The 26,633-nt window shown below is 40.0% G+C and overlaps 1 protein-coding gene across 4 annotated transcripts in view; it reads left to right on the top strand.

Moving 5' to 3' along the window:
• LOC140458223 (UPF0606 protein KIAA1549) overlaps window positions 1–26,633 on the top strand; it is a 263,349-nt gene that overhangs the window by 128,178 nt on the left and 108,538 nt on the right. For all 4 annotated transcript variants that reach the window (XR_011953457.1, XR_011953458.1, XM_072552494.1 and 1 more), the window contains exons 3-5: window positions 158–249; window positions 3,299–3,482; window positions 20,880–21,010. Coding sequence is in view for 2 of the 4 variants with exons in the window: in XM_072552494.1 (XP_072408595.1) it covers window positions 158–249; window positions 3,299–3,482; window positions 20,880–21,010 (407 nt within the window). In the remaining 2 variants the exon portion in view is untranslated. The remainder of the gene's footprint in view (window positions 1–157; window positions 250–3,298; window positions 3,483–20,879; window positions 21,011–26,633) is intronic.

The raw sequence follows: 26,633 nt of genomic DNA on the forward strand, positions 1-26,633 counted from the left end.
TTGAGGATTAGCTTTCTGAAGTTTTGACTGGAGTTGTTGACTTCAGGCAAAGTAATCAGTCCTATCTTATTCATTCATATGTACCATCTGCAGTGGGAATACAGAATGTTGTTGAATGGAGGAACAATACTTTTAATGCATATATTTTATTCTACAGTGCTCTCCAACAAGGTGACAACACTGCAGGATGTGGTCCAATCAATTAAGGATATACTGAGTCAACATTTCAAACGACATGTGGAACTTCAGGTAGCCACACATATCTCATCTAGACCTTAGGAATTGTTGGTACAATGTGAGTTTAGAGTTCAGGTTCATTGTTTGAACCATATTGCACACTTAAGTAAACTTTAATAACATGCTCATCTCTCACAGGAAAGATTGCTCATATCTGTTTTTTCATTCATTTGTGGCAATTGGGTGTTGCTGGCTGACCAGCATTTATTGCCTGACCCTAATTGCCCTTGGAAAGATGGCGGTGAGCTGTCGTCTTGAACCGCTGCAGTCCTCATGCTTTAGCTTGACCCACAATGCCTTCAGCATGTCCTGACTGTTGCCAAAGAAAGTGATGGCGAAAGTATGTTTTTAACTATTTCTTTCCGGTTCATTGTGGATGAAGTGAAGCTGGTTTGAACTTTGAACTCAACAAGTAAAATTTTGTCTGACTCGTACCTGGGTCCTCATCGCTGCAGACCTCAGTAGACCCTGTCTCAAACATATTTGACTCCCTAGGGTCTTCCCAGGCCCTGGTCCTTGCTTTGCCTGATTTCTGTATTGTCCATTTGAGCTCACATCTCTCCCATTCTTCGCTACCTCACCATCACATGCCCCCCTCTCTCCCCTTTCCATTGATTCTCGTTCTCCCTTGCACTCCTATCTATCTCTCCTTGTCCATCCCCTATCTCTACTTTTTCTCTCTCTCTCTGTGCCTCCTCCTGTCTAGCTCTACCCACTTCCACATCTGCCTGCCCTGCCCCATTTACTCTCACCCCCTCACTCTTGTTATGTGTTGTAACACATCTCTGGAGCAGGTGGGACTTGTACTTGGCCTTATTGTTCAAATGTTCACCGTTTTCTGTTGAAATTTCTTTTTGTCTAATAATTATGCCAGTATTAAATTAGGAAAGCAATTCATTTTTCAGTTTCTGTAGGTGCAGTCAAAGCTTTGACTTTTTCCCCAATTTTCCACAATTATTTCCTGTTTAGCCTCTACAGTTTTGTTCTACTTAATATAAATAGAAGTATTCCTTCTTCAGGTAAGCTACAGTACTGTAGTAGTTAAGGATAAAGACAATTTGGACTGTTACTGCTCCTTAGTAGAATTCAAAACTAATTTATTTACGAAAGATAGCTTCCACTTCGTCTGGTAAAACATCACACATTCCAACAACCTTTTGACTAAAGATTCCTTACCTCTCTCCTTTGCTAGTGACATTATTAATGATTTACCACTTCTGTCACTCATCCTTCAAACAAAGGAAATGCTCTTTCTTATTGAAGTTCTCTATAATTTTCAAAATTTACTGAGTCTCCTCTTTGCTCCCACGGAAGCCATTCCAGTGTCATGATTCTCCTTATGGTACAAGTTTCCCATCTTGTTGAATTTATGCTGAAACCACTTTTGTCTTAATGTTCTCTTATATTGCAGCAACCAAAATTGTAGATGGTACAATTGTTTAACTACTTTTTAAATCAATAGATCTTCATTCTTTTGCTTTAAACACTTGGAGGCAAAAGTTAAATGCAGTTAGCCTTCTGTGGCTTTACAGTGCTTCTGCAGGGAACTTTCTGTTTAAAGACCTAGATTTCTTTGCTAATCCCAGCATGTTTTGGTATTTCTCTTATAAAAATGAGCGTGTATTCATTTTTGTACGAAATTCTTTGTCTGGCTTTTCAGTTCACCTGTCTGTGCTTCGAGAGGCTGTACCATAACTCCTTTATATCATCTTTAAATTAACAGAATTTGCAGAAGTTCCTTGATATAGATTTCAGTGGTTCAAAAAGAAAGGTGATGTTATGCCAAGGGAGTAGAAGGAAAATCAAAATGTGACCTTGCCAAAAGTGTTTGCATTTGAATAAATAACCAAAAAATTATTAAGATGCTCATGCTCACCCTATCCTGAATCTTTTGTATACAGGTTGTTCTCCTATAATGCGGTAGTTGTGTTCCCATGCAACACCATGTTTACAAAATCGCACAATATAAATAATGGGGTCTATTGGACAAACAGGGTTGGGGCAAACCACCAAAAATATCAGTAAAAGTCGAAACAAAAATAGTAGTTGGCCTAATACAAACAATAGCGCACTCTAAATAAATCTTTAAATCATATATTTTGATGAAATAATATATTAAATTTAATACTTTAACACGAAGATCAGTGATTACAGCATTGTGCCTTTCATTAAGCTCTTCAACAGAAAGCGCACAAGCCAATTGACCCTGTGATGCCGATGCGGAAGTCCAGTTCTCATCAAGATTCTCCCCCAGTTTGAAATAAAGTTCCTCCTTAATGTAGACTACAATTCCCAATTTCAAGCTATATTCCAAGGCTTGCAGAGCTGCCTGCATCCCTGTTTTAGCTGAACACACTGAATTTGTATTTTGCAGACAAAGACTCTGAGGTTGGGTTTTGCTGTCCAGCTAGTTCCAGGGATGGAATCACAGGAGTTCGCCTTATTAAAAAAAGGTCCGCAATTCACAAGTTGTGTTACAATCAAATCATGTTTATTAAACGTGTGTTATAGGAGAACTACCTGTACCAAGAACAGCACAGAACATTGGAATAAACCTTATCCAAATCTAGCACCATCCTTTTCCGCCAGTTCTATTTAGAAATTCAATAGCAGTTATTTGAAGAAGAGCTGGTAATGCACCCAAATGTTCTGATCAAAATAATTCGTTAGTCACCAGAATCTCATGGTGGTGAATGGGCTCTTACTGTGCACAAATTGGTGGTTGTTATTATACAGGGTTTGGAACCCTTTGGAATAAGTGGCATGATAAGATACTCCTTTTTAAGTCTGTTGTGTGAAAGATCAGTGCTATATACATGACTTCAACACATATCTCATAATATTACCTTCAATTATTTCTTAAATTCACAAATGCTATCCATCTGAAAGGTTGATTCTGATTCTATATGCCATTTCATAGTTACATACTGTAGAACTTGTGCTGTGAAGTATTATTTTATCAAGGCATGCTTTTCAGATTCTAAATCTATTATTGAAATTAAACTTTTAGAAGCTAATTATTTGTTATTTATTGTACTGCATTGTGTCTTTTCTTGTCCAGTTTCAGGTTCTCCAATCAAAACAAGAGCTCACATTCATGGTGACTGCCGGCTCTGTTGTTTTCTCTGGACCAGCTGTGCTTAATTCTCTCACTCAAACCGCACTTGTTAGTGGCAACGCCCCAATCATCCTTTCCCTCCAGCCAGCCCTGGCTGTGCCAGACCATCAGGCTCAAGTTAAAATTGGTGAGAGTATAAAATACATTGACTGATACAGTGGCAAACTGTTAGTGCTCAGATAGTATAACTACTTCAAACTTTTTAACATCTGCATTCAGTCCAAAAATTATCACATTAAGCTGTCAAGTGAATGACATATATTGGGGAATGTTTTACAAATAAAAGAGATAATGGAGCTCTCTTAGCTGAACCCACTGATTCTAGCTTCAGTCCCTGTCTGTATTGAGTTTGCACAACTATGTTGGCCTGAACACTCCTGAATTAGGCAGAAAAGATCGTAACCAGAATCTCAGTCCAGATGTTATCTAATTATGGTTTTGTACAGGGAAAGTCATGTCTTACCAACTTAATAGAGTTCTTTGAGGAAGTGACAAAGTTGATTGATGAGGGAAGGGCTGTAGATGTCATATGGATGGACTTCAGTAAAGCATTTGATAAGGTTCCCCATGGTAAGCTGATGGAGAAAGTGAAGTTGCATAGAGTCCAGGGGTGTAGTAGCTAGATGGATAGAGAACTGGCTGGGCAACAAGAGACAGCGTAGTAATGGAAGGGGGTTTCTCAAAGTGGAGAACTGTGACAAGTGGTGATCCACAGGGATCCGAGCTGGGACCACTGTTTATAATATGCATAAATGATCTGGAGGAACGTATAGGTGGTCTGATTAGCAAGTTTTCAAATGACACTAAAATTGGCAGAGGAGCAGATAGTGAGGGGGACTGTCAGAGAATATAGATAGATTCGGGAGTTGGGTGGAGAAATGGCAGATGAAGTTCATTCTGGGCAAATGCGAATGACGCATTTGCATCAGGAAGAAGGGCTTATGCCTGAACCGTCAATTCTCCTGCTCCTTGGATGCTGCCTGACCTGCTGCGCTTTTCCAGCAACACATTTTTCAGCTCTGATCTCCAGCATCTGCAGTCCTCACTTTCTCCATACAGAGAGATCTAGGTGTTCAAGTCTACTGTACCCTGAAGGTGACAACACATGTCAATAGAGTGGTTAAGAAGGCATACGGCATGCTTTCCTTCGTTGGACGGGGTATTGAGTGCAAGTGTTGGCACGTCATGTTACAGTTGTGTAAGACTTTGGTTCGGCAACATTTGGAATACTGCGTACAATTCTGGTCGCCACATTACCAAAAGGATGTTGATGCTTTGTAGAGGGTGCAGAGGATGTTGCCTAGTATGGAGGGCACTAGCTATGAAGGGAGGTTGAGTAGATTAAGATTATTTTGATTAGAACGACAGAGGTTGAGGGGGTGCTGAAAATGTATTGCTGGAAAAGCGCAGGTCAGGCAGTATCCAAGGGACAGGAGAATCGACGTTTCGGGCATAAGCCGTTCTTGAAGAAGGGCTTATGCCCAAAACGTCGATTCTCCTGTTCCTTGGATGCTGCCTGACCTGCGCTTTTCCAGCAAGACATTTTAAGCTCTGATCACAAGCATCTGCAGACCTCACTTTCTCCTCGAAGAGGTTGAGGGGGGACCTGATTGAGGTCTACAGAATTATGAGCAGTAAAGACAGGATGGACAGCAAGAAGCTTTTTCCCCAGAGTGGGGGACTCCGTTACTAGGGGTCACGAGTTCAAGATGGGAAAAGTTTAAGGGAAAGACGCGTGGCAAGTTCTTTACGCAGAGGGTGTTGGGTATCTGGAATGTGTTGTCAGCAGAGGCGATGGAGGTGGACATGATAGCATCATTTAAGATGTGTCGAGACAGATACATGAATGAGCAGAGAGATACAGATCCTTGGAAAATAGGTGACAGGTTTAGAGAGAGGATCTGGATTGGCGTAGGCTTGGAGGGCTGAAGGGCCTGTTCCTGTCCTGTAATTTTTGTTTTAAATCAGTGAGATCACCTGTCATTTTAGAACAACTGTTTTATCCAAATAAGCAAATAAATCAGAATACTGCAAAGGCGAGAAATTTGAAATAAAAGCAGAAAAGTTTTCCAGTATTCTTGAAGAGAGAAACAAAACTCCAGAACTTCAAAGAAGAGTCGTACTGGACTTGAAATGTTGCCTCAGTTTTTCTCTCCTCAAAATGCTGCTAGAACTGAGTTTCTCGAGCATTTTCTGTTTTTAACTAAATTAGTCAGCTTTGGCTGATTGATGGCATTTTTCCTTTGAATTAGGAAGTTGTGGGTTCAAGTCCACTTATATCCACTTTTGATAGATATACACCAGCTTTGAAAAAGTAAATCACTCTTGGGATCTTTGCAGGAGTATGAACAAACAAAATCTAACACCAAGCCACACAAATCAGTCATAAAAAAGGTAGCAAAAACTTGGCCAAAGTGGAAATTTTTAAGGAGTGACTTGGGGAATGGAAAGGTGGAGAGATTTAGGTAGCAATTCCAGTACGGCCTCAGGAATTGCAAGGATAGCAAATGTAACCATACAATTATGTGGTTCACAGAAGGCTGAAATCAGAGAGCACAGAGACATTGCAAGAATGTAAGAAAGGATCAAAATGTAAGGATGCAGAGTCCTTATCACTTAGGACTTGAATGTGGAGAAATTTCTTCACCCCCAGAGTTGTCAGCCTGTGGAATTTACTATCACAGAAATCATTCAAGGCCATAACATTGTCTGATTTAAAGAGGGAGTTGGATATAGGACCTGGGGCTAAAGGATCAAAAATGATAGGATGAAGGCTGCCGATGATCAGCTATAAACTATCATGAATGGCCTCCTCCCATTCCTATTTTCAATTGTAAATAGAGACAGGAATAGATCACATGGCCCATCGAGCATGTTCTGCCACTCAGTGCAATCATGACTAGTTTTGGGCCATTCCCCAAAGCTCTTGATTCCCTCAGAGATCAAAAATTCATCTTTCCCAATCATAAGTACATTCATTGAGGAATCATGCAAAATCTTATGGAATGGAGAATTCCAATGATTCACAACTCTTTGAGTGAAACATTTTCTCCTCGTCTCAGTCCTAAAAGATTGGACCTTTTATAGTATGCTACTTTGTTTTACTGCTGAAAGAGGTTAGACATATGGAAAGAAGGGAGATTATATGTAGGAAAGCAAAAAGACCATGAAGGGATGTACAACAAATGTGCAAATTGTAAAATAGTTGTTTTTCAGACTGGGAGTCAGTGAACTGATGGGTCATTGGGATTGCTGAAAGTTAAGATAAGGCAGTCAAGTTTAGAATGATTTCCAGTATTTGGAGGCTGACTTGAAAAACTTTGGAATAGGCAGGCCTGGCAGTTACTTAACTGCAGTGCTGTCAGAGAGCCGTACTTTGGATTAGGTGTTAAACGTGCACTTATCCTCATTAACGTCACTGAAATTGTTTATCTGTTGAACAGGATCTTATCATGAGCAAATTGTTACATTGCTTGTATGGTTATAATAGCTACACATCAGAAATATTTAGTCAGTTTGAAATAACCCAAGGTTGTGAGTATCATTACGTAAATGGCAGTCTCTTTTCCTTTCTTTCTATTTGGTAATAGGACACAGTGGCTCAGTGGTTAGCACTGCTGCCTCACGTACCAGGGACCTGGGTTCAATTCCAGCCTCCAGCGACTGTGTGGAGTTGGCACATTCTCCCCGTGTCTGCGTGGGTTTCCTCCAGATGTTCCAGTTTCCTCCCACAATCTAAAGATGTACAGGTTAGGTGAATTGGCTGTGCCAAGTTGTCCTGTAGTGTTCAGGGATGTGTAGGTTAAGTGCATTAGGTGTTGGGTCATGAATCTGGGTGGGTTACTCTTTGGATGGTTGGTGTGGACTTGTTGGGCAAAAAAGCCTGTTACCACACTGTAAGAATTCTATTCTGAGGACCAAATTTGATAGAAATACTGCCATTGCTCACATACCTTGCTGACTCTGTCTTTCACCATCTGTAAACAGGATGTGGAGGTGGAGGTGCTGGTGTTGGACTGGGATGGACAAAGTTAAGAATCTCACAACATCACGTTCTAGTCCATCAGATTTATTTGAAAGTACAGGCTTTCAGACCTTTGTCAGGTAGCTAGTGGGGCAGGTACATCGTACACAGAATTTATAAGTAAAAGATCAAAGTATCATACAACTGATGTGATGTATGAGGCAAACCTGGATGGCTGTTAAGTCTTTGCTCACTTAGAATAACATGCAGGTTTCGATTAATTAATATATAAATTCCTGAATTTCTTTCAAGCCACAGCCCTGATATCTCTTAATCTTTTACTTATAAATTCTGTCTCTTATGTATCTGCTCTGCTAGCTACCTGACAAAGGAGCAGCACTCCGAAAGTTTGTACTTTCAAATAAACCTATTGGGCTATAACCTGGTGGTGTGTGATTTTTAACATCATCTGTAAAGGATGATGTTCCAGGTGAGACTAAGGAATTGGTTCCTTGAGCACAGGAATGAGAAGTTTTCTTCACTTGGCAGATTTCTGACTTTCAGTTCTCAGAAATTTGAAATTTCCATTTTTATTTTAAATATCTGTCCCGATATTACTTTTGGGGTTTAAACACTTATCACAGCTCTAAAGCCAGTGAGAGCAGGAACTGATAGTTGGGTTGTGAATGGAGAAGCAACCAGCGTGAAAGAGGCAGGGGTAATGCTCAGCATGGACGGGTTGGACTGAAGGGTGTGTTTCTGTGCTGTACATCTCTATGACTCTGTGACTCTATAACTCCACCAATCTCTGTCCCTCCCATACTAGCTGCTTCAAATCCTCCAGCTGTAGGCTCCTTCTCACCTGATCTTACTGCTTTGGAGACAGAATCTATAATTAGAGTTAAGGGGAGGAGCAGGTGAACCTATTATTGGAGGAATCAAGCCTTTAAGGAAGGAGAAATGAGAGGTGACCAGCAATGTTGTTCTTCTCCCTGCCAATTATTAGATTAAATTAGATTCCCTACAGTGTGGAAACGGGCCCTTCAGCCCAAAAGGTCCACACCGACCCTCTGAAGAGTAACCCATGCAGACCCATTTCCCTCTGACTAATGCACCAAACACTATGGGCAATTTAGCATGGCCAATTCACCTGACCTGCACATCTTTGGACTGTGGGAGGAAACCAGAGCAAACCCATGCAGACATGGGGAGAATATGCAAACAGACAGTCACCTGAGGCAGCACTGCTAACCACTGAGCCACCGTGCAGCTTGGAAGCTATTGTCTAAAGATAAATTTTGAACACACATCTCGGAGAAGGAAACTTGGAAAACCAGCAGTCCATCCTCCATTTAAATCATAAACCTCGTTGAGACTTTTCTTCTGGGGATTATTTGTCAGCTGTTATGGAGCCTTTTGAGTCTCATTCATCAGTTGGCATGGAGACTGAGCCTCAGTTGCTTCTCCCCCCTCCCCTATCCCTCTCTCATTGCTAAATAATTGTCTGAGGATTTTGTCCACTTTCTGACGTTGTTGGGGGTGGATCCTGTTATCATTCTTGTCAACATGCATGGCAGTCTGTGAGAATATAATCAGCATATTTGGTGGGACTTCCTGATCACCACCTTTAGCAGCGCTTCCATATCATGGAGGATTGTCAATTAACCATCTGCTTGATTGCTGCCATTTACACACTCAAGAACAAGGCAAGGAAAGGTGCTACTTGCATACACTATCACTTCAATCAGATATTCACTGTTCACTTTATTAATTATGCATTTTTATGTCTGCTTGCATTCTTTCTGTACCTCTCTGAGCCAGGTTTGCATCTTTGAAGTGGGGAATATGAGTTGGGAAAATTCTGAGCTTCATGTATCTATCTTCCACCCAGGCAAATACCTCATCCAGAGATGTGATTTTCATTGCTAAGCTGGTGCCTGTAAATGTCAGACCAGCTGACCGTGTAGGTGTTCTGCGGAAAGGGTTCAGACCTAGATGCAGCTACAGGCTGTGGAGGTGGGCTGTTTTGAAAGAAGGAATGGCCTGCCTCAGTGCTATAAGGCCAGTGTTGTTTTTTAATCTGTAAAGCTTCGAAGGAAGAAGGGTTTGATAGTATTCTTCAAGATGATGATTTTGGCGATCAAAATTGTGAAAGGTTCATGACGGCAAATTCAGAAAGAAATCGTAAAAGAAATGTTCTCAACTTTCCAAGGGAAAGTAAGCATTTGAACAGCTGATATAGAAGTGATATTTCTGAAATTGAATTGTAATAGATAGTATTTGGAAATAGGTTGAAATTTTATTTGAATGTTTGTGTTTAGATCTTTCTAATGGTAGCATATATGTCTCGCCTTTTTCTGTGATAAACTTATGCTCTGTTGTTAATGGATAGCTGTAGCCTCCTGGCAATATGTTTTAGTGATTAACCAATTACAAAGATAAATATATGATCCAGCGAATCAAGTTTCATTCTGGGTTGTGACTTATCCAGTATTATCATCAGCCAACATCATATTAACTGCTTCAAAGGAATTCTGAGTTGGTGGAAGAACTGGTGAGAAAATGAAAAGAGGAAGAATCTACCCTGAAGAAGATGCCCAAGACCAAATATCATGAGATCAGGGACTGTCCTGATCTTAACAAATATGTATTAGAATCGGTCCCCTCAGATTGTCAGAATGGTTACACCAGAAATGTAGCACATATGTGTACACTTAAATGGAGCAAAGCATGTCTTATTCCAACAAAAAATTCAGAAAAACAGTTCCTTGGTATGTTGGTATTGGGAATGAATACATTCAATGCTGAGGAGATCAACTCAGAAACTATCAAAAGACTTTGTTGCAAAATGTACCAATTTCCAACAATTTATCGTCAGACGGCAGCAAAACATTGAGTACCTATTATCGCATTGACAACCTGGATGAACTGATCATTATATCCTGACATTCCCAGCAAAAGAGTTGTGGAGTCAACAAGTTTGAAAATGGTTCTCATGAAAACTGTAGGCAAGAGGACAAATCCACAGTGGTACTAATCTTCATGGCTGATAGAATAAAATTAAATCCTATGGTAATTTTCTGACTTCATACAGTTTCCTGCAGGAAATTTATATCTGTCCATGAAGATGGTTGGAAGGATGAGGATGCAATAATCTGCATAATTCATGTTGTTGGAATAGGTACTCTGGTGGCCTGTGCAAATAACTCAATTTTTTAGTAGCCAACAAGATCAAGAGGAAGCTATGAAGAAGTAACATGCAATTTAGAGTTATATGATAGGATCTAACATCTGTAGTTTAACTTTTTGACATGTCTCAACAAGCTAATCAGGAGTCATGTTCATTTCAAATGGAATAAGTGATTGGTTGACAGAAAAAAAACTTCATAAAGAATGGTATCCTGCTTGCTATTTTGTGGTTTTGAAGTTATAGGAGACTGTTGATAGAGAAACTGTCATCAGCTTGCTTTCAGATTTGTTGCTTGTGGATCAAGATAACTCATTGTGGAGAGAGGATTCTGTAAATGAAAATACGAAATCTAATCCTGAGCCAGATCCTTGACAATAACACCATTGCCAAGGCTACTTTTGAACCCTGTGTTGGACGTTGAGCAAGTGAACTTGGAATATTTTTAAATTTTAATGATTGTGGTTCAAAGTATTCTTTTTGCATGATTAAATTAATTTAAATACTGATTTAATTTGAATTGCTGGTGTTATCTTTCTTTTCACATCAAGATTGCAACTATCAAAACCAGCTATTACACATTATAAACTATATGTCGACTCCATATTTGAAATAACCTTTCAAATCTTTGAAGGTTGACTCAAACATTTTAATATAAGCAAATGTTTCATACCTTATTGTTTTTAATCTTGACTGTCTCATCCATCTCTCTTTCAATTCCATTTCTATTTAGTTTTCTGTACACAATCAAAAGCTAATTGTTATGTCTTGGTTTAGATTTGTCTTTTCGGTTTAGATTTGTCTTTTCAGTGTAGATTCCTCAATAAGATTGGTTGAAGAATTTTGTCATTTCTTATCCTGCTGACATGCCATATGGTGGGCATCACTGGGGATCCAATAAGAATAGGACACAAAAATGTATTGTAAACTTTCTAGGTTGTTGTCAACGAGGTGAAAGTGCTGTTTCTTTGCTACTGGCTACAGAATCTGAGGCACTGTCCCTTTCCAATTTATTAGCAAACTCCTCAAAAAGTAATCAATTGGATTAATGAGACATGATGTTGTTGGTCAGTTTGACACAACATTACCATAATAACTGACCATGATCAGCTCAGTGGTGTAATCGAATGTTCATTATTAATGCCTTCTATTATAAGGAACCATGTATATTTCATTTTTGGATTACAAACTGGAATGGAAGTCTGATACTGCTGTATAGCTGAATACCAGGGGAGTTTTGCAACTTGGGAAAATCAAGTACACATTTTTAGCTATGCAAGTTAGTGTTAGTTTTTGAAGCAATGAGGGGTTATTTTGAGTCAACTGAATCAACTATTGAAGTGAAGAATGACTGTTGCTTTACAAACTACAGTGTGTTATCATTGTTAAAATCAGAACAAAATTGTGACACACCATTTAACACACTTTTTTGGAATCTAGATTTTTGATTTTCAGAATTTTGTTTCCTCTGTTGTAGTTGTGGTTATGGTCGCTGAGCTGGGAAGTTTATTGGCAGACGTTTCATCCCTTGACTAGGTGACATCTTCAGTGCTATTGAGCCTCCCGTGAAGCGCTGCTGTACTGTGACTTCTGGAATTTATTTAGTTCAGTTCCTGCTGCTACTGGTTGCTGGTTCGTTATTCACTGTAGTGGCCAGGATACTGGGTCTAGGTCTATGTGCTTGTTGATGGAGTCTGTGGATGAGTGCCATGCTTCCAGAAATTCTCTGGCTTTCCTCTGTTTTGCTTGTTCTATGATCTTTGTCTTGTCCCAGTTGAATCTGTGGTCCTTGTCATCTGTGTGTGTGTGTGGCTATTAGGGACAGCTGGTCGTGGCGATTAGTGGCTAGTTGGTGTTCATGGATGCGGATTGCTAGTTGCCTGCCAGTTTACCTGTATAGTGTTTCGTGCAGTCCTTGCATGGAATCTTGTAAATTATGTTTATCTTACACATAACGGGTATAGGGTCTTTTGTTCTGGTGAGTTGTTATCTGAGCATGGCTGTTGATTTTTAGGGTATCATGAATCCCAGTAGTTGGAGAAGTTTGGCTCTCAGTTCCAAGACCACATTTATGTAAGGTAGCATGATTAGTAAGTTAGGTCATGGTATGTCCTCACCACATTGTTTGTCTGTTAGGTGGGGATATCCATTATTGGTGAATACTCTGTCGTGGTGGTGTTCTTTCCTCCGTAGGTCGGGAGTGCTGCAGTGTGAGATAGCCCTTTTGAACACGGACAATTGAACAGGCCATCACCATAGGACAGAACAGAACCACATACAGAAAGAGAATGGCTCTACAAAACAAAATGTCTAAGCTAACCAACAGCAGAGAAGACAATACAACAGACACCTGGGTAAGAAACCTCTCCAACAGACAGCTTACAGACACAGAAGAAAACCATATTAGCCAAGGGACTCAACTACAACCACAGGGATGCAAAAACAACAGATTTCCTAGCTGCACTAAAATATAACACTCAGAACTAACGGACTAACTGAAGAGACACAGCAAGCTGTCAAACAAACCATTGTACCCTTACTAACAAAGAAAAGGCAAATGAGCAACCTCAACACCAAAGAGAGAGAGAAGCCCTAAAAATGCTCAAAAATGGCAAGAACATAACTGTACTAGCCGACAAGGGCAAAATGGCAGTTATCATGGACAAGGCTGAATATATTCCAAAAGCAGAGAAATTACTTGCAAATACCGGCACCTACCTATAGAGGGAGTGTGACCCCACGCCACAGTAAACACCACACTACAGAACCTACAAAAAACAGACTAATAACCAGAATTGGTTGAAGCCAGATGAAACCAGAAAGCAACGACAGCTCAAAACTTTACGGATACCCAAAGTACACAAACCAGACATACCACTTAGCCCCGTTGTGGCACTGCCTAGAATTTCACCGCATAAACTGGCAAAAAACACTTCAACAGAAACTAAAACATCTTGTCAGTGGATCCAAACACTCCATAAAATCATCACAGGAATTTCTGGACAACATCAAGAACAGAAACAAGGATGAAGCAATGGTATTTCTTGATGTACTGGCACTGTTCACTTCAATTGACAAAACTCTAGCCAGAGAGACAATAGCCAACCTCCTGAACAGGCAGAACAGACAACACAACGGGAACCTAGCAACAAGGACTGCATGCTCACACTACTAGACCTGTGCTTGATGACACACTGCATATTCATCAACAAAATATATGAACAGATCAATGGAATACCCATGGGCTCACCCATCTCTGGGATCCTAGCAGAAGGAGTGATGCAAAGACTGAAACAAACAGCCCTCCCACACATCCAACTCAAATTCTGGACCAGATACATGGACGACATTTTTCTTGTCATTCAGAAAACAGAAATTGAGAACACACACCATGCTCACAGGGATCAAATTTACGAGGGAGGAGGAAACCAATAATCAACTCCTATTCCTGGATGTGATGGTAGAAAGAACACAGAATAGTGAATGCACTGCAAAAGAGTACTGGAAAGTCAAACACACCGACTAGATCCTGAACTACAACCCGAACACAGAGGAGAAGCTGCATTAGGACCCTGCCCAAAAGGGTTAGATCACACTGCAGCACTCCCGACCTACGAAGGGAAGAAGAACACTTCTGCAGAGTATTCACCAAGAATGGATATCCCCACAACTACTTCTACAGCTGCCTAACAGATTAAAAAAAACGCAGCGAGGACATGCCATGACATAACTCACTAGCCACGCTACATGAGATTTAAAAAGTCTCTGAACAGATAGTCAGATGTCTCCAACCACTGGGAATCATGACGCACCATAAACTGACAGCCACGCTCAGACAACAGCTCACCAGATCAAAAGATCCTATACCTATCGTGTGCAAGAAAAACATAATTTACAAGATTCCACACAAAGACTGCATGAAACTCTATATATGACAAACTGACAGACAATAGCAATCCGCATCCATGAACACCAACTAGCCACTAAATGCCACAATCAGCTGTCCCTCATAGCCACACACACACACATGGCAAGGACCACAAACTCGACTGGGATAACATAACAATCATAGGACAAGCAAAACCGAGGACAGCCAGAGAATTTCTGGAAGCATGGCACTCCTCCACTGACTCCATCAACAAGCACATAGACCTAGCCCCAGTATCCTGGCCACTACAGCGATTAACTGGAACCAGCAACCAGAAGCAGCAGGAATGGAACCAAATATAAATTCCAGAAGGCACGCTACAGCAGAGCTTCACATGAGGTTCCAAAGCACTGAAGATGTGACCTAGACGGGGACAATGTCTGCAAATCAACTTCCCAGCTTGGCGAACATACCCCCTACTACAACAACTGGCTCCCAAGCTGCAAATCTTTGTTTCCCCGTCTATATATTTCCATCTGTAGTATTTTTGTTAAACTGTCTGTCTTAATCGTGAATGAGTGTGTGAGAGTTTGGAGTTTTTAAAGGGATGTAGTTTAAGTTGTACATTAGATTAGTAACCCAATTGTTTCTCTGCTGTTTGTTAAAGTTAAGTGTGTTTACAATAAATACCTATTTCCTGTTAATGAATTGTTTTCTCCTGAATTACAGTCAAGCAAATTGGTCATTTTGATTGTTTAATTGGGTATATACGCATTTTGTAATGGCTTATGGAATAAGGGGCACAAGTATTAGTGCTCTCTTCCCAGACATAATTTCTATCATCTGTCTAAGCAAAATCCTATTGACACAATTAAAGATTTTTTTCATTAGACCTAAAACTGCATTTGTTTGCATAATGAATGCAAACTGGTAATTCACAGAATAATCCTTGAACTGAGTCAAATTTCTTTTCAAGGTAGTGATATTTTTAGTTTTGTGCCTCGTTGGCAAGAAATGGTGCTTTGTTGAGCATAAATTATTTGAGGTATATCTCTTAGTGAATAGTGTTCAAGCAACAATTGAGTTGTCAGGGTCATGGTGCCAAATTACCTTCACTAGATGAGAATATGTTCAATTCTACTGAAAGTAATGAAAGTAAGTGTGATACTGAAATGCAGAACACTTATGGTGTGAGTAAGCTGAAAGAGTAAACATAGATTTGTTTCTGCTCTGAGGCAAGCCTTAGGTATGAGAGATATTCTGTAAGAGTATATGGTTGCTACTGCTTACTGAAATCCTTTGAAGAGTCTAGGCAATGAAAATCCTGCAATGTTATGCCAGCAATACATTTTATTGGAACTTTATGATTTTATTGCATGACTGACAAACTATGATTTTTCGTGTGTATTTCTCCTTTCAAGTTCTGGCATCCGAAACCGCCCAGGAGACCTGATATTGTGGTGCCCTATGACTTCTTTTAGAATGAGCACCGAGTAGTGTTTTTAGTATGCTTTTGAGAGCTTCAATGCTTTGCTATTCAGGCAAAATATATTTGAAAAAAGTGCACTTTTTCTTTAAAGAACATCCTAAATATGTTCAGGTAATATGCCAGTGAAAATACTTCTGTGTATATAACATCTTTGGTAAAGAAAATGTAGATTGCACTTTGACAGGAGGAGAAGAGCAAAACTGAATACTCAAACATAGAAGATTTTGACTTATTTCATTTCCTATCGGAGGTGGGCAAGTTGTTGGAGGGAATCCGGAGGGACAGGATGTACATGTATTTGGAAAAGCAAGGACTGATTAGGGATAATCAACATGGCTTGTGCGTGGAAAATTATGTCTCACAAAGATTGAGTTTTTTTTTGAATAAGTAACAAAGAGGATCGATGAGGGCAGAGAGGTAGATATGACCTATATGGACTTCAGTAAGGCGTTCGACAAGGTTCCCCATGGGAGACTGATTAGCAAGGTTAGATCTCATGGAATACAGGGAGAACTAGCTATTTGGATGCAGAACTGGCTCAAAGGTAGAAGACAGAGGGTGGTGGTGGAGGGTAGTTTTTTAAACTGGAAGCCGGTGACCAGTGGAGTGTCACAACGATCGGTGCTGGGTCCTCTACTTTTAGTCATTTACATAAATGATTTGGATGCGAGCATAAGAGGTACAGTTAGTAAGTTTGCAGCTGACACCAAAATTGGAGGTGTAGTGGACAGCGAAGAGGGTTACCTCAGATTACAACAGGATCTGGACCAGATGGGCCAATGGGCTGAGAAGTGGCAGATGGAGTTTAATTCCGATAAATGCGAGGTGCTGCATTTTGGGAAAGCAAATCTTAGCATGACTTATACACTTAATGGTAAGGTCCTCGGGAGTGTTGCTGAACAAAGAGACCTTGGAATGCAGGTTCATAGCTCCTTGAAAGTGGAGTCGCAGGTAGATAGGATAGTGAAGAAGGCGTTTGGTATGCTTTCCTTTATTGGTCTGAGTATTGAGTACAGGAGTTGGGAAGTCATGTTGCGGCTGTACAGGACATTGGTTTGGCCACTGATGGAACATTGCATGCAATTCTGGTCTCCTTCCTATCGGAAAGATGTTGTGAAACTTGAAAGGGTTCAGAAAAGATTTACAAGAATGTTGTCCAGGTTGGAGGATTTGAGCTATAGGAAGAGGCTGAACAGGCCCTGTAGTGTCGGAGGCTGAGGGGTGACTTTATAGAGGTTTACAAAATTATGAGGGGCATGGATAGGGTAAATAGGCGAAGTCTTTTCCCTGGGGTCGGGGAGTCCAGAACTCGAGGGCATAGGTTTCGGGTGAGAAGGGAAAGATATACAAGAGACCTAAGGGGCAACCTTTTCACACAGAGGTTGGTACGTGTATGGAATAGGCTGCCAGAGGAAATGGTGGAGGCTGGTACAATTGCAACATTTAAGAGGCATTTGGATGGGTATATGAATAGGAAGGGTTTGGAGAGATATGGGCCAGGTGCTGACATGTGGGACTAGATTGGGTTGGGATATCTGGTCGGCATGGATGTGTTGGACCAAAGGGTCTGTTTCCATGCTGTACATCTCTATGACTATGACTCTATGGTCCTTTATCTATTAACATTATACAAGAAAATTCTGAAGTTATGGGAGAGATTGGAAAGACTTAGTCACTTCAGCCTTGTAAGCGAGACAATAAGGGTTGCACAAGTTGAGTGGGAGAGGAAAGGTTGATCACCACTATTAATATTGCACCATAAAATAATAGGAGTAGAATTAGGCCATTTGGGTCATCAAGTCTGTTCTTCCATTCGATCATAGTTAATGTTTCTCAACCCTACTCTCCTGCCTTCTTCCTGCAACCCTTGATCCCCTTATTAATCAAGAACCTGTCTATCTCTGCCTTAAAATACATGCTATGACTTGGCCTCCACAATCTATTATGCCCTATTGATGGAAAATCTTCTTAATGTCCACTCTATCGAAGTCTCTTAGTACTCTAAGTTTTAATGTCATCAACCCTCACCCTTTTAAAATCCATTGAGTATAGATCTAGAGTCCTGAACTGCTCCTCATACGCCAAACTGTTCATCCCCAAGATCGTTTTTGTAAATTTTCTCTGGATCCCCACCAAAGCCTTCCTGAGAAATGGGACCCAAAACTGTTCGCAATTTTCCAAGTATGATCTCAGCTGAGCATTGCACATCCTCAGCTGTACATCTCAGCTGTTATATTCTAGCTTTCTTGAAATGAATGCTAACATTGCAATTGCCTTTCTAACTACTGCTTGAACCTGTCTGGCAACCTGAATAGAATCCTGGACTAGAACTTCCAAGTCCTTTTTGTGCTTCAAATTTCCAAAAGCTTTCTCAGTTTACAAAGTAGTCTACACCTCTATTCTTCTCACCAGAGTGCATAATCTCATAATTTCACACTTTTTTGCCCACTCTCCTAAATGTCCTTTTACAGCCTCCCTCCTTTCTCATCACTACTTATCCTTCCACCTGTCTTTGTATCTAATGCAAATTTTGCAATAATGCCTTCCATTCCTTCATTCAGATTGTTAATTGTTGTGGTCCAAACACAGACCCATGCAAAACTCCAGTAGTCACCGGCACCACCCTGAAAGAGACCTCTTTACCCCTATTCTCTGCATTCTGCCAGTCAGCCAATCCACGTAATACCTTGCCCCAACACCTTGGGCTCTCCTGTTATTTAGCAGCCTCCTGTGTAGCACCTTGTCAAAGGCTTCCTGGAAATCCAAACAGATAATTTCCACTCGCTCTCCTTTGTCTAATGTACTCTTTACCTCCTCAAAAAATTCGAACTCATTTCATGGGCATGACCTCCCCTTGACGAAGCCGTGCTGACTCAGGCCTATCTTACCATGCTCTTCCAAGGACTCCGCAATCTCTTCCTGAATAATGGATCTGAAATCTTGCAAATGACCAAAGTCAGGCTGACCAGCCAATTGCTTCCTATCTTCTGCCTCCCTCCGTTCTTAAACAGGGGTGTTACGTTAGCCATTTTCCCATCCTCTGGCTCCCTACCTGACTCTCGTGATTACTGAAAGATCACCGCAATGTCTCCTTTTATTCTCTCAGTGATCTCCTTCCGAGCTCACAGCTGCAGTTCATCTGGTCTGGATAATTTATCCATATTCAGACCTTTCAGCTTACCAAGGACCACCTCCATGATGATGGCCACTCACCTCTGTCCCCTGACTCTCTTGAAGTTCTAGTGGGCTCCTGGTGTCTTCCACTATGAAAGCTTACGCAAAATACTTATTCAGTTCCTTTGCCATTTCTTTGTTCCTCATTATTACTTGTCCACCTCATTTTCCAGTGATCCAATGTCCACACTTGCCTCTTTCTTATCTTTTCAATATCTAAAAGAAATTGCAATCATCTTTTATATTACTAGCTAGCTTACTCTCTTATTTCTTCATCTTCTTCGACCCACCCCCCCAACTAATTGCTTTTTTAAATTATCATGATTGCTTAAGCCATAATTGCAAGGTGAAGTGCAAACTAGTGTTAGATACTAATTATTTAACACAATAATTAAGTAAAATGGGTGGTTAGTAGAGTTTAAAAACTTTTCATATGATAACAGGTCTAACTGAATGAATGATTTCCTGTTGAAAGATGTTCTGAAATGCCCACTTGCCAGTTTGCTGTTGACTTTTGTGGAATCATCTGGGAAAAAAAAGTTTAAATTAAACAGATTTTAATTGATAAGTTTGATATCATTCACATTGAACTGGAGGGTATGGCCTCTCTCTTACAAACCTGGTGATTTTGTACTGTTTCCTTCTCTGTACTTTTTTTTTCTAAACTTTCTTTTATTTGTTCCTAACTCTTTGTTTTCCTCTTGGCTGATTAATAATTTAACATAACATTTATAGTGAGGAAAGCTGCATTTGGGGTTGGATTGTAGGAAAACTGTAGCTATGACTTATATTCTGCTTCTTTCCTCAATAAGCAATAATGTCTTCTACTTTATCTTTGAACTTTTCCCAAATCCATCACTTCCCTTATCTCTTTCATTTTAAACCACCATTCGATCCTTGCTTCTTCAAATTGCACTTAACTGTCAGAGCCATCTGTTTATTTACTGTAGCACTTCGTTACTATCTGAACTACATTTCTTTCTCTTTTTTTAAAAAACATTCTAGAAAATAACTCTTGATCAATATTTTCAGAGGGCATTGAGTAATTTATGGGGTGATAGCATTGGAGAAGGGTGCAAAAGAGGTCTATTAGAATGCTACCAAGAATGACAGACTTAAGTTAATCTGGAGAGACTGTAAAATGGTGGCATGGTGGTGTGACACAGGCCAGGTAATCCAGAGATTGGTGCAAATCCAGCAGGCAATTACTTTTTAAAATTCTGTTATTGATGTATTAGAATAGTAATTAAAATCTCATTAAAATCAATAATCATTAAAGTCCTTCTGATTTATTAGAGAAAAGAAACCTGTTTTCACCTGATCTGACCTACAAGTGACTCCAGACCTCAGCAACATGGTTGACCCTTAACTGCCTCCTAACTATCCAGTAAGCCCCTCGAGGATAGTTAGAGGTGTGGAAGATGTATTACTTTGTGAGTAGTGTCTATAATCTGTGAAAGAATAGGGAGTAAATTTATGCTTCTTAGAGTAGAGGAGTCAAGAGGAGATTTAGCTGAGCTGTTATGAATTATGAATGGTTTTAATAAAGTGTTTCCTGAGCCAGGAAGGCCAGTAAGCAGAGGTAAGATAATTAGCCAGAGAGCTGGGGAGATGAAAAACTTTTTTTTATACTGTGATACATTAAGCATTGGAGTTTGGAATGCACTGCATTGAAAGAAGGTAGAAAGAAACTCAACCAGGGAGTGGGCCTTGTAAATACAGGCAGGATCATGCAATCTGGTGACATTTCAAAATACCATTTACCAAAATAGAATTATTCTTTCAGTTATTATAAGCCAGTGACATGAAATTTCTTGTCTAATCCCTCTCCCTCCTCTTCAGTTCTTCAGTTTGTCCCTCGTTATGTTGATGTGAGATTTTGCAACTTCACTCAGAGAATTGAGAAAGGATTGACTATGGCATTTGCAGAAGTTCACAGAAGACGACAAGAAAGAGAAGGCTTCACAGTCCAGGTGAGGTTGAGCTTGACTTGTCCATGAAATAACATTCTTCAAGTGAAATGTTCTTCTGCTTGTTTCAGTGGCTGAAGATTCTAATAAATATCTCAAAATGAGCTTGAATTCAGCTCAATTCTATTTAAAAGAACTTGATTTGCCCAAAATAGTGGGCAACTACATCTCTATACTGAAAAATGAATGCTACTTCCCACTCCAAAACTGATTGATCTCTCAGTTTAGTACCAAGGAAGTAATACAGCACGGACAATTACCCTCTTGGCCTCTCAAATTTAGATATGACACTAATTCAAAAAGCAGAGAAAATTTTCCTGTCTTCCCAGTAACTAATATTTATCTTTCGACCAACATCATTAAAGCAGTTTGTTCTGGTCAAGGGTCAGAGCTTACTAGAACTGGGAAGTGAACTACACAGGTCATTTGTTAGTTTTGTCCTTTCTATGATATTTTTTGTATAGCGAGTTGCAGCAAGTTAGAGATTAAAACACTGCAGCATCTTTTACAGGGCATCTGAAGCCTGGACAAGCGGCTATGTGTCCCTTTAAATAATTAGACTGAATCTGCTTTGATAGACAGCTTAGAGTTTGAACCAGGAATTATAAGGAACCTAAGAACTAAGAGCAGGAATAGGCCATTCAGCCCGCAAGCCTGCTCTGCATTTTAATATGATCATGACTGATCTCATCTTGGCCTCAACTTCACATTCCTTCCCACTCCCCATAACCCTTTAACCTGTTACAAATGAAATTTATTCCGTGTCCTGGCGTTCACTGTGCTGTCAGGTAGTGAATTCCACAGATTGATAATCATTGAGAGAAGTAATTCCTCCTCATTCTGTCTCTCAAATCTGCAACCCCTTATCCTAAAACTGATCTCGATTGCCCTAAACACCTGCTCCACATCTACTTTGTCAATCACTTTTAAAATCTTATATACTTCAGTTTAAATCTCCTCCCATTCTACCAGAGAGTCAAGACCAGTACTACCTTTCACCTGTGAAATCAATCCAGTGAACCCTCTTTGAACTGCCTCAATGTAATTGCATCCTTCCTGGAGTAAGGGGACCAGATCTGTATACAGTGTCACCAATATGCAATGTCACCAATGCCTTGTCCAGTTGCAGCAACACATCCCTACTTTTATATTACATTTCATAGAATAGAATCCCTACAGTGTGGAAACAGGCCCTTCGGCTCAACAAGTCCATACCAACCCTCCAAAAAGCAACCCACTCAGACCCATTCCCCTACATTTACCCCTGACTAATGCATCTAACCCAAACATCTCTGAACACTGTGGACTATTTAACATGGCCAATTTACCTAACCTGCACATCTTTGGATTGTGGAAGGAAACCAGAGCACCTGGAGGAAACTCATGCTGACACAGAGAGAATGTGCAAACACCACACAGACAGTTGCCTGAGGCTGGAATCGAACCCGGGTCCCTGGCCCTGTGAGGCAACAGTGCGAACCACCAAGCCACCATGCTCGTTTTTAAAGCAGTAACTGCCAAAATTCAATTTCTCCTCCGTATTACCTGGTGTACCTGCATACTAGCTTTTTTTAAAATTCATGCACAACATGACCCAGATCTCTCTGCATCAAAACATTTTGACGTTTCTCTCCATTTAGGCAATATGTTGCTTCTATGTTCTTTTGACCAAAATAGAGACCATTGCACTTATCTACATTAAACTCTATCTGCCAAGTTTTGGCTCATTCATCTAACTTATCCATATCTATTGATATATTTTTTATTTCCTAATGCAACTCATTTTCATATCTATTTTAGTGTTATCTGCGAACTTGGCTATAATACATTCTATCTCTGCATCCAAGTCATTATTAAAAAATTTAAATAGTTGGGACCCAAGGACTGAGCCCTGTAACACCCGACTAGTTACAGCTTGCCAACCAGAATAAGGTCCATTTATCCCAACTCTGCTTTCTGTTGGTTAGCCAATCCTCTATCCTAGCTATTATTTTAACCCTGAAACTGTGTGATCTGACCTAGTGTATGAATCTTTGTGCAACACCTTATCAAATGCTTCTGGAAGTTCAGATATACTATAGCTGTAGCACACCCATCATCCACTTTGCTTATTGCATCTTGACAGAGCTCTAGCAAATTAGTCAAACATGATCTACCCTTCTTAAAATCATGCTGACTCTGGTGGATTATGTTTTGGCACTTCTCATATCCCATTTACTGCTTCCTTAATGATGGATTCCAACAATTTCCCAATGATGGACATTAAGCTAATTGGTCTATAGTTTCCTATGTTTGGTTCCCTTCCCTTTTTAAATAATTGCATTGCATTAGCATTTTTCCAATCCACTGGAACGTTTCCAGAATCCAGGGAATGTTGAAATATTATAACAAATGCATCCACTGACCCTGATGCCACTTCCTTAAGACCTTAGGATGCAGACCATCACACCTTGAGGACTTGTCTATCTTTAATCCCAATAGCTTGTTCAATAATTTTTCTCTCTTGATGGTGATTGTTTTAATTCTTCTTCTGAAAACACAGCATTACTGGTTACTATTGGGCTGGTTTCACTGATCTCCACTGTGAAAACTGAGGTAAAATTTGTATTTAGTGTCTCTGCCATTCTTATGTTCCTCATTATTAACTCCCCAGTGTTGTCCTCTAAGGGACCATCTTGCACTCTAGCTGCTTTCTTCCTTGAAATATACTTCTAGAAGCTTTTGCTATCCAATTTTGATACTTTGCATTGGTTTTCTTTTACAATTAACCTTTGTTCTTTTTACTATTTTTTTTAGTAACCCTTTGTACTTTTTAAAAGTTTCCCAATCCTCCAACCTGCCACTGACTTTTGCAATATGGTATGCCTTAGTTTTTGCTTTATGTTGTCTTTAACATCATGCTTAGCAATGGACACTTTTGCTTCTCTGGAATATATTTTAACTGCGAAGAATTGAATATGTTCTTAAATGTCTGCCACTGTTCATCAACTACCTTTTAATCTTTCTGCGCACTCCATAGAAACAGACCTGTCCTCATGCCTATGAAACACTAGAACACTCCAGAACACTGTTGTGAGACTCAGGGTTTTTGTCCTCAAACTGAATTTGAAATTCCAGAATGCTATGATCGCTATTCCATTTGAATACTTTACTATGAGGTCGTTCATTAATACCATCTCATTAAACAATACTCCTTTATTCCTGGTGAGGGGCTTTTGCCCGAAACGTTGATTTTACTACTGCTCTGATGCTGCCTGAACTGCTGTGCTCTTCCAGCACCACTAATCCAGAATCTGGTTTCCAGCATCTGCAGTCATTATTTTTACCTAACTCCAAAATAGTTGATTCCCCAATGTTCTGCTCCAAGAAATAATTTCTACGGCATTCTATGAACTCTTCCTCAAGGCTATACTTGCCAATTTGTTTCATCTAGTCTGCATGCATATTAAAATCACAGATGATTAATGTCATACCTTTCTTACAATTCCCCAGTATTTCCTGGTTTATACTGTGTCCTAGTATAGATGTACTGTCAGGGTGTCTCTAGATTGCTCACATAAGAGGCTTCTTTCACTTGTTGTTTCTTCCTTCTACTTCCTTCTACTTAGCTTCTTTCTTATCTGTGATCAGCTAACTCAGGTCAGAAAGCATCTAGTTGGAAAATCCTTGATCTTTATGCTCGGTCAAGACAGTGAAGTGAGACTTTCCTGCATTTTGGTAGAAACTGTTTGTTCTACTTGTGCTGGGAGTGTTTGATGAGGACCATGTAGAGACCCCTTTACTGTCTCTAACCCTGTACTGTACCTGTCCTGAGGGCTGTTTGAATGTAATACCTTTACTTGTGGCCCACAGTGCATAAAGAATATTCAGTTTTGAATTGCTAGATCTGTTCCAAGTCGTATTTAGCACATTGGTTCATTTCACAGAACTAATAGTGTTTCCTAAATGTAATAATGGAACTTTGCATCCATAAAGATACATCTAAAGATACTGTCATAAAAGGATGCATCTGCAACAGGTAGATTGGAAACCATTAGGTCAAAGACATTTTTCACTCTTGGTTCCCTCACCACTACCATGGACGCAGTCTACCAGCTATGTCCTGTAGGGCTGTGCCTGCTCAGTCAGTAATGGTGATTCCAAACCATTCTTGGTGATTGATATCCTCCAGCCAGAGTACATTCTACACCCTTGCTGGCCTCAGTGCTTCCTCTAGATGGTGTTCAATGTGGAGGAGTATTAGTTCATTATCTGAGGTTGGTGTTGGATGGAGGGTTGTGGAGAAATAGAGAATGATTAGCAGGAGGTTTGCTTGGTTGACCTAATGCTGTTAGATTTAATCAGGTCTGGAGCTGATTTTGAAGACTTGCTGGGCAACATCTTTCTAACTATATACCATTGTGCTGCCACCTCTGGTGAGTTTGTTCTGCCTGTGACTCATCCACAGATTGTTTGGAATGTTGCCTGTAAGGTGGTATTTCAGAGTCTGACTATTTCAGGCTGTTGCTTAACTAGTATGTGACAATTCTTTCCTCTATTGGTAGAAACCCCAAGTAGTTTGTAAGGAGGACGACAGGGCTGTTTGCCGATATTTTTCTGGTGCCTCCATCAATGCCAGTTGATCCTCCTGGTTTCATTTCTTTCTTTAGACTTTAAAACGTTTTGATGCAACTGAATAACTGGTCTATTTTAGAGAACAGTTAAGAATCAATCACATGACAGTGCTTCTGGAGATTCCATTTAGGCGAGGCTAGGTAAGGATAGCAGATTTCCTTTCCTAAAGAGCATTTGTGAACCAAATGGGTTCTTATAGCAGTTGACAGTTGCTGTATGGTCACCATCACGCTGGCTTTTAATTCGAGATTTTATTGATTTTAAATTTCATAGGTTGCCATGATATAATTCAAATTTGCCTCCCCAGAATATTAACCTCTGGATCTGGATTATTGGTCCAGTCGCTATACAAAAAATATCATGGAAAGGACAAAACTAACTACTCCATCACTCCTCCTTGTCTGGCTTGTGACATTTGAGGTTTGGGTCACCATATCATCATGATAATAGAATACTTTTTATCTCCATGATTGAAGCAGTTCAGTAACATTGCATCTTATTAATTAAGTGAAGAAATACTGTACACACCTAAGCTATGCTCTGACTAATTCACCTTATTCTGAAATTGGAAGCACTAAATCTGAACTACAATCTTTCCTGACATTACACTACAAGACATTTAAATTGTTTTTAATATTTTCCCTCATGGGTTCAAACATAATGGTGAGGAGAAATGCCACCAATCGTGTCATGCTGTCATCTGTACCTGCTGACAATGCAAATTTACTTGACAAAGATTGAAGAACAGCTACTTCTGGAAACTCATGTTGACCTATGAGCCAAGCAAAGAGCTTGACCATTCTGTCTCAAGAAGACGTGAAGCCAATTTCCACTGTAAGGATGGTATTCGTAGTAGGGTTCAAGATCACCACAGTACTAAGTTTTTATGTCTGTCTGTTCTAAAAGATTAGCATAAAGATGTCTGCAATATCAGAAAGATACTTGATACGTTGTTCATCTTGACCAGCACTTTCGTCGTCTTCCTCATTGAAGATTATGGAAAGTCTAGCAA

This window comes from Chiloscyllium punctatum, chromosome 32 (assembly GCF_047496795.1).
Source record: "Chiloscyllium punctatum isolate Juve2018m chromosome 32, sChiPun1.3, whole genome shotgun sequence".
NCBI classification, from domain to species: Eukaryota; Metazoa; Chordata; class Chondrichthyes; order Orectolobiformes; family Hemiscylliidae; genus Chiloscyllium; species Chiloscyllium punctatum.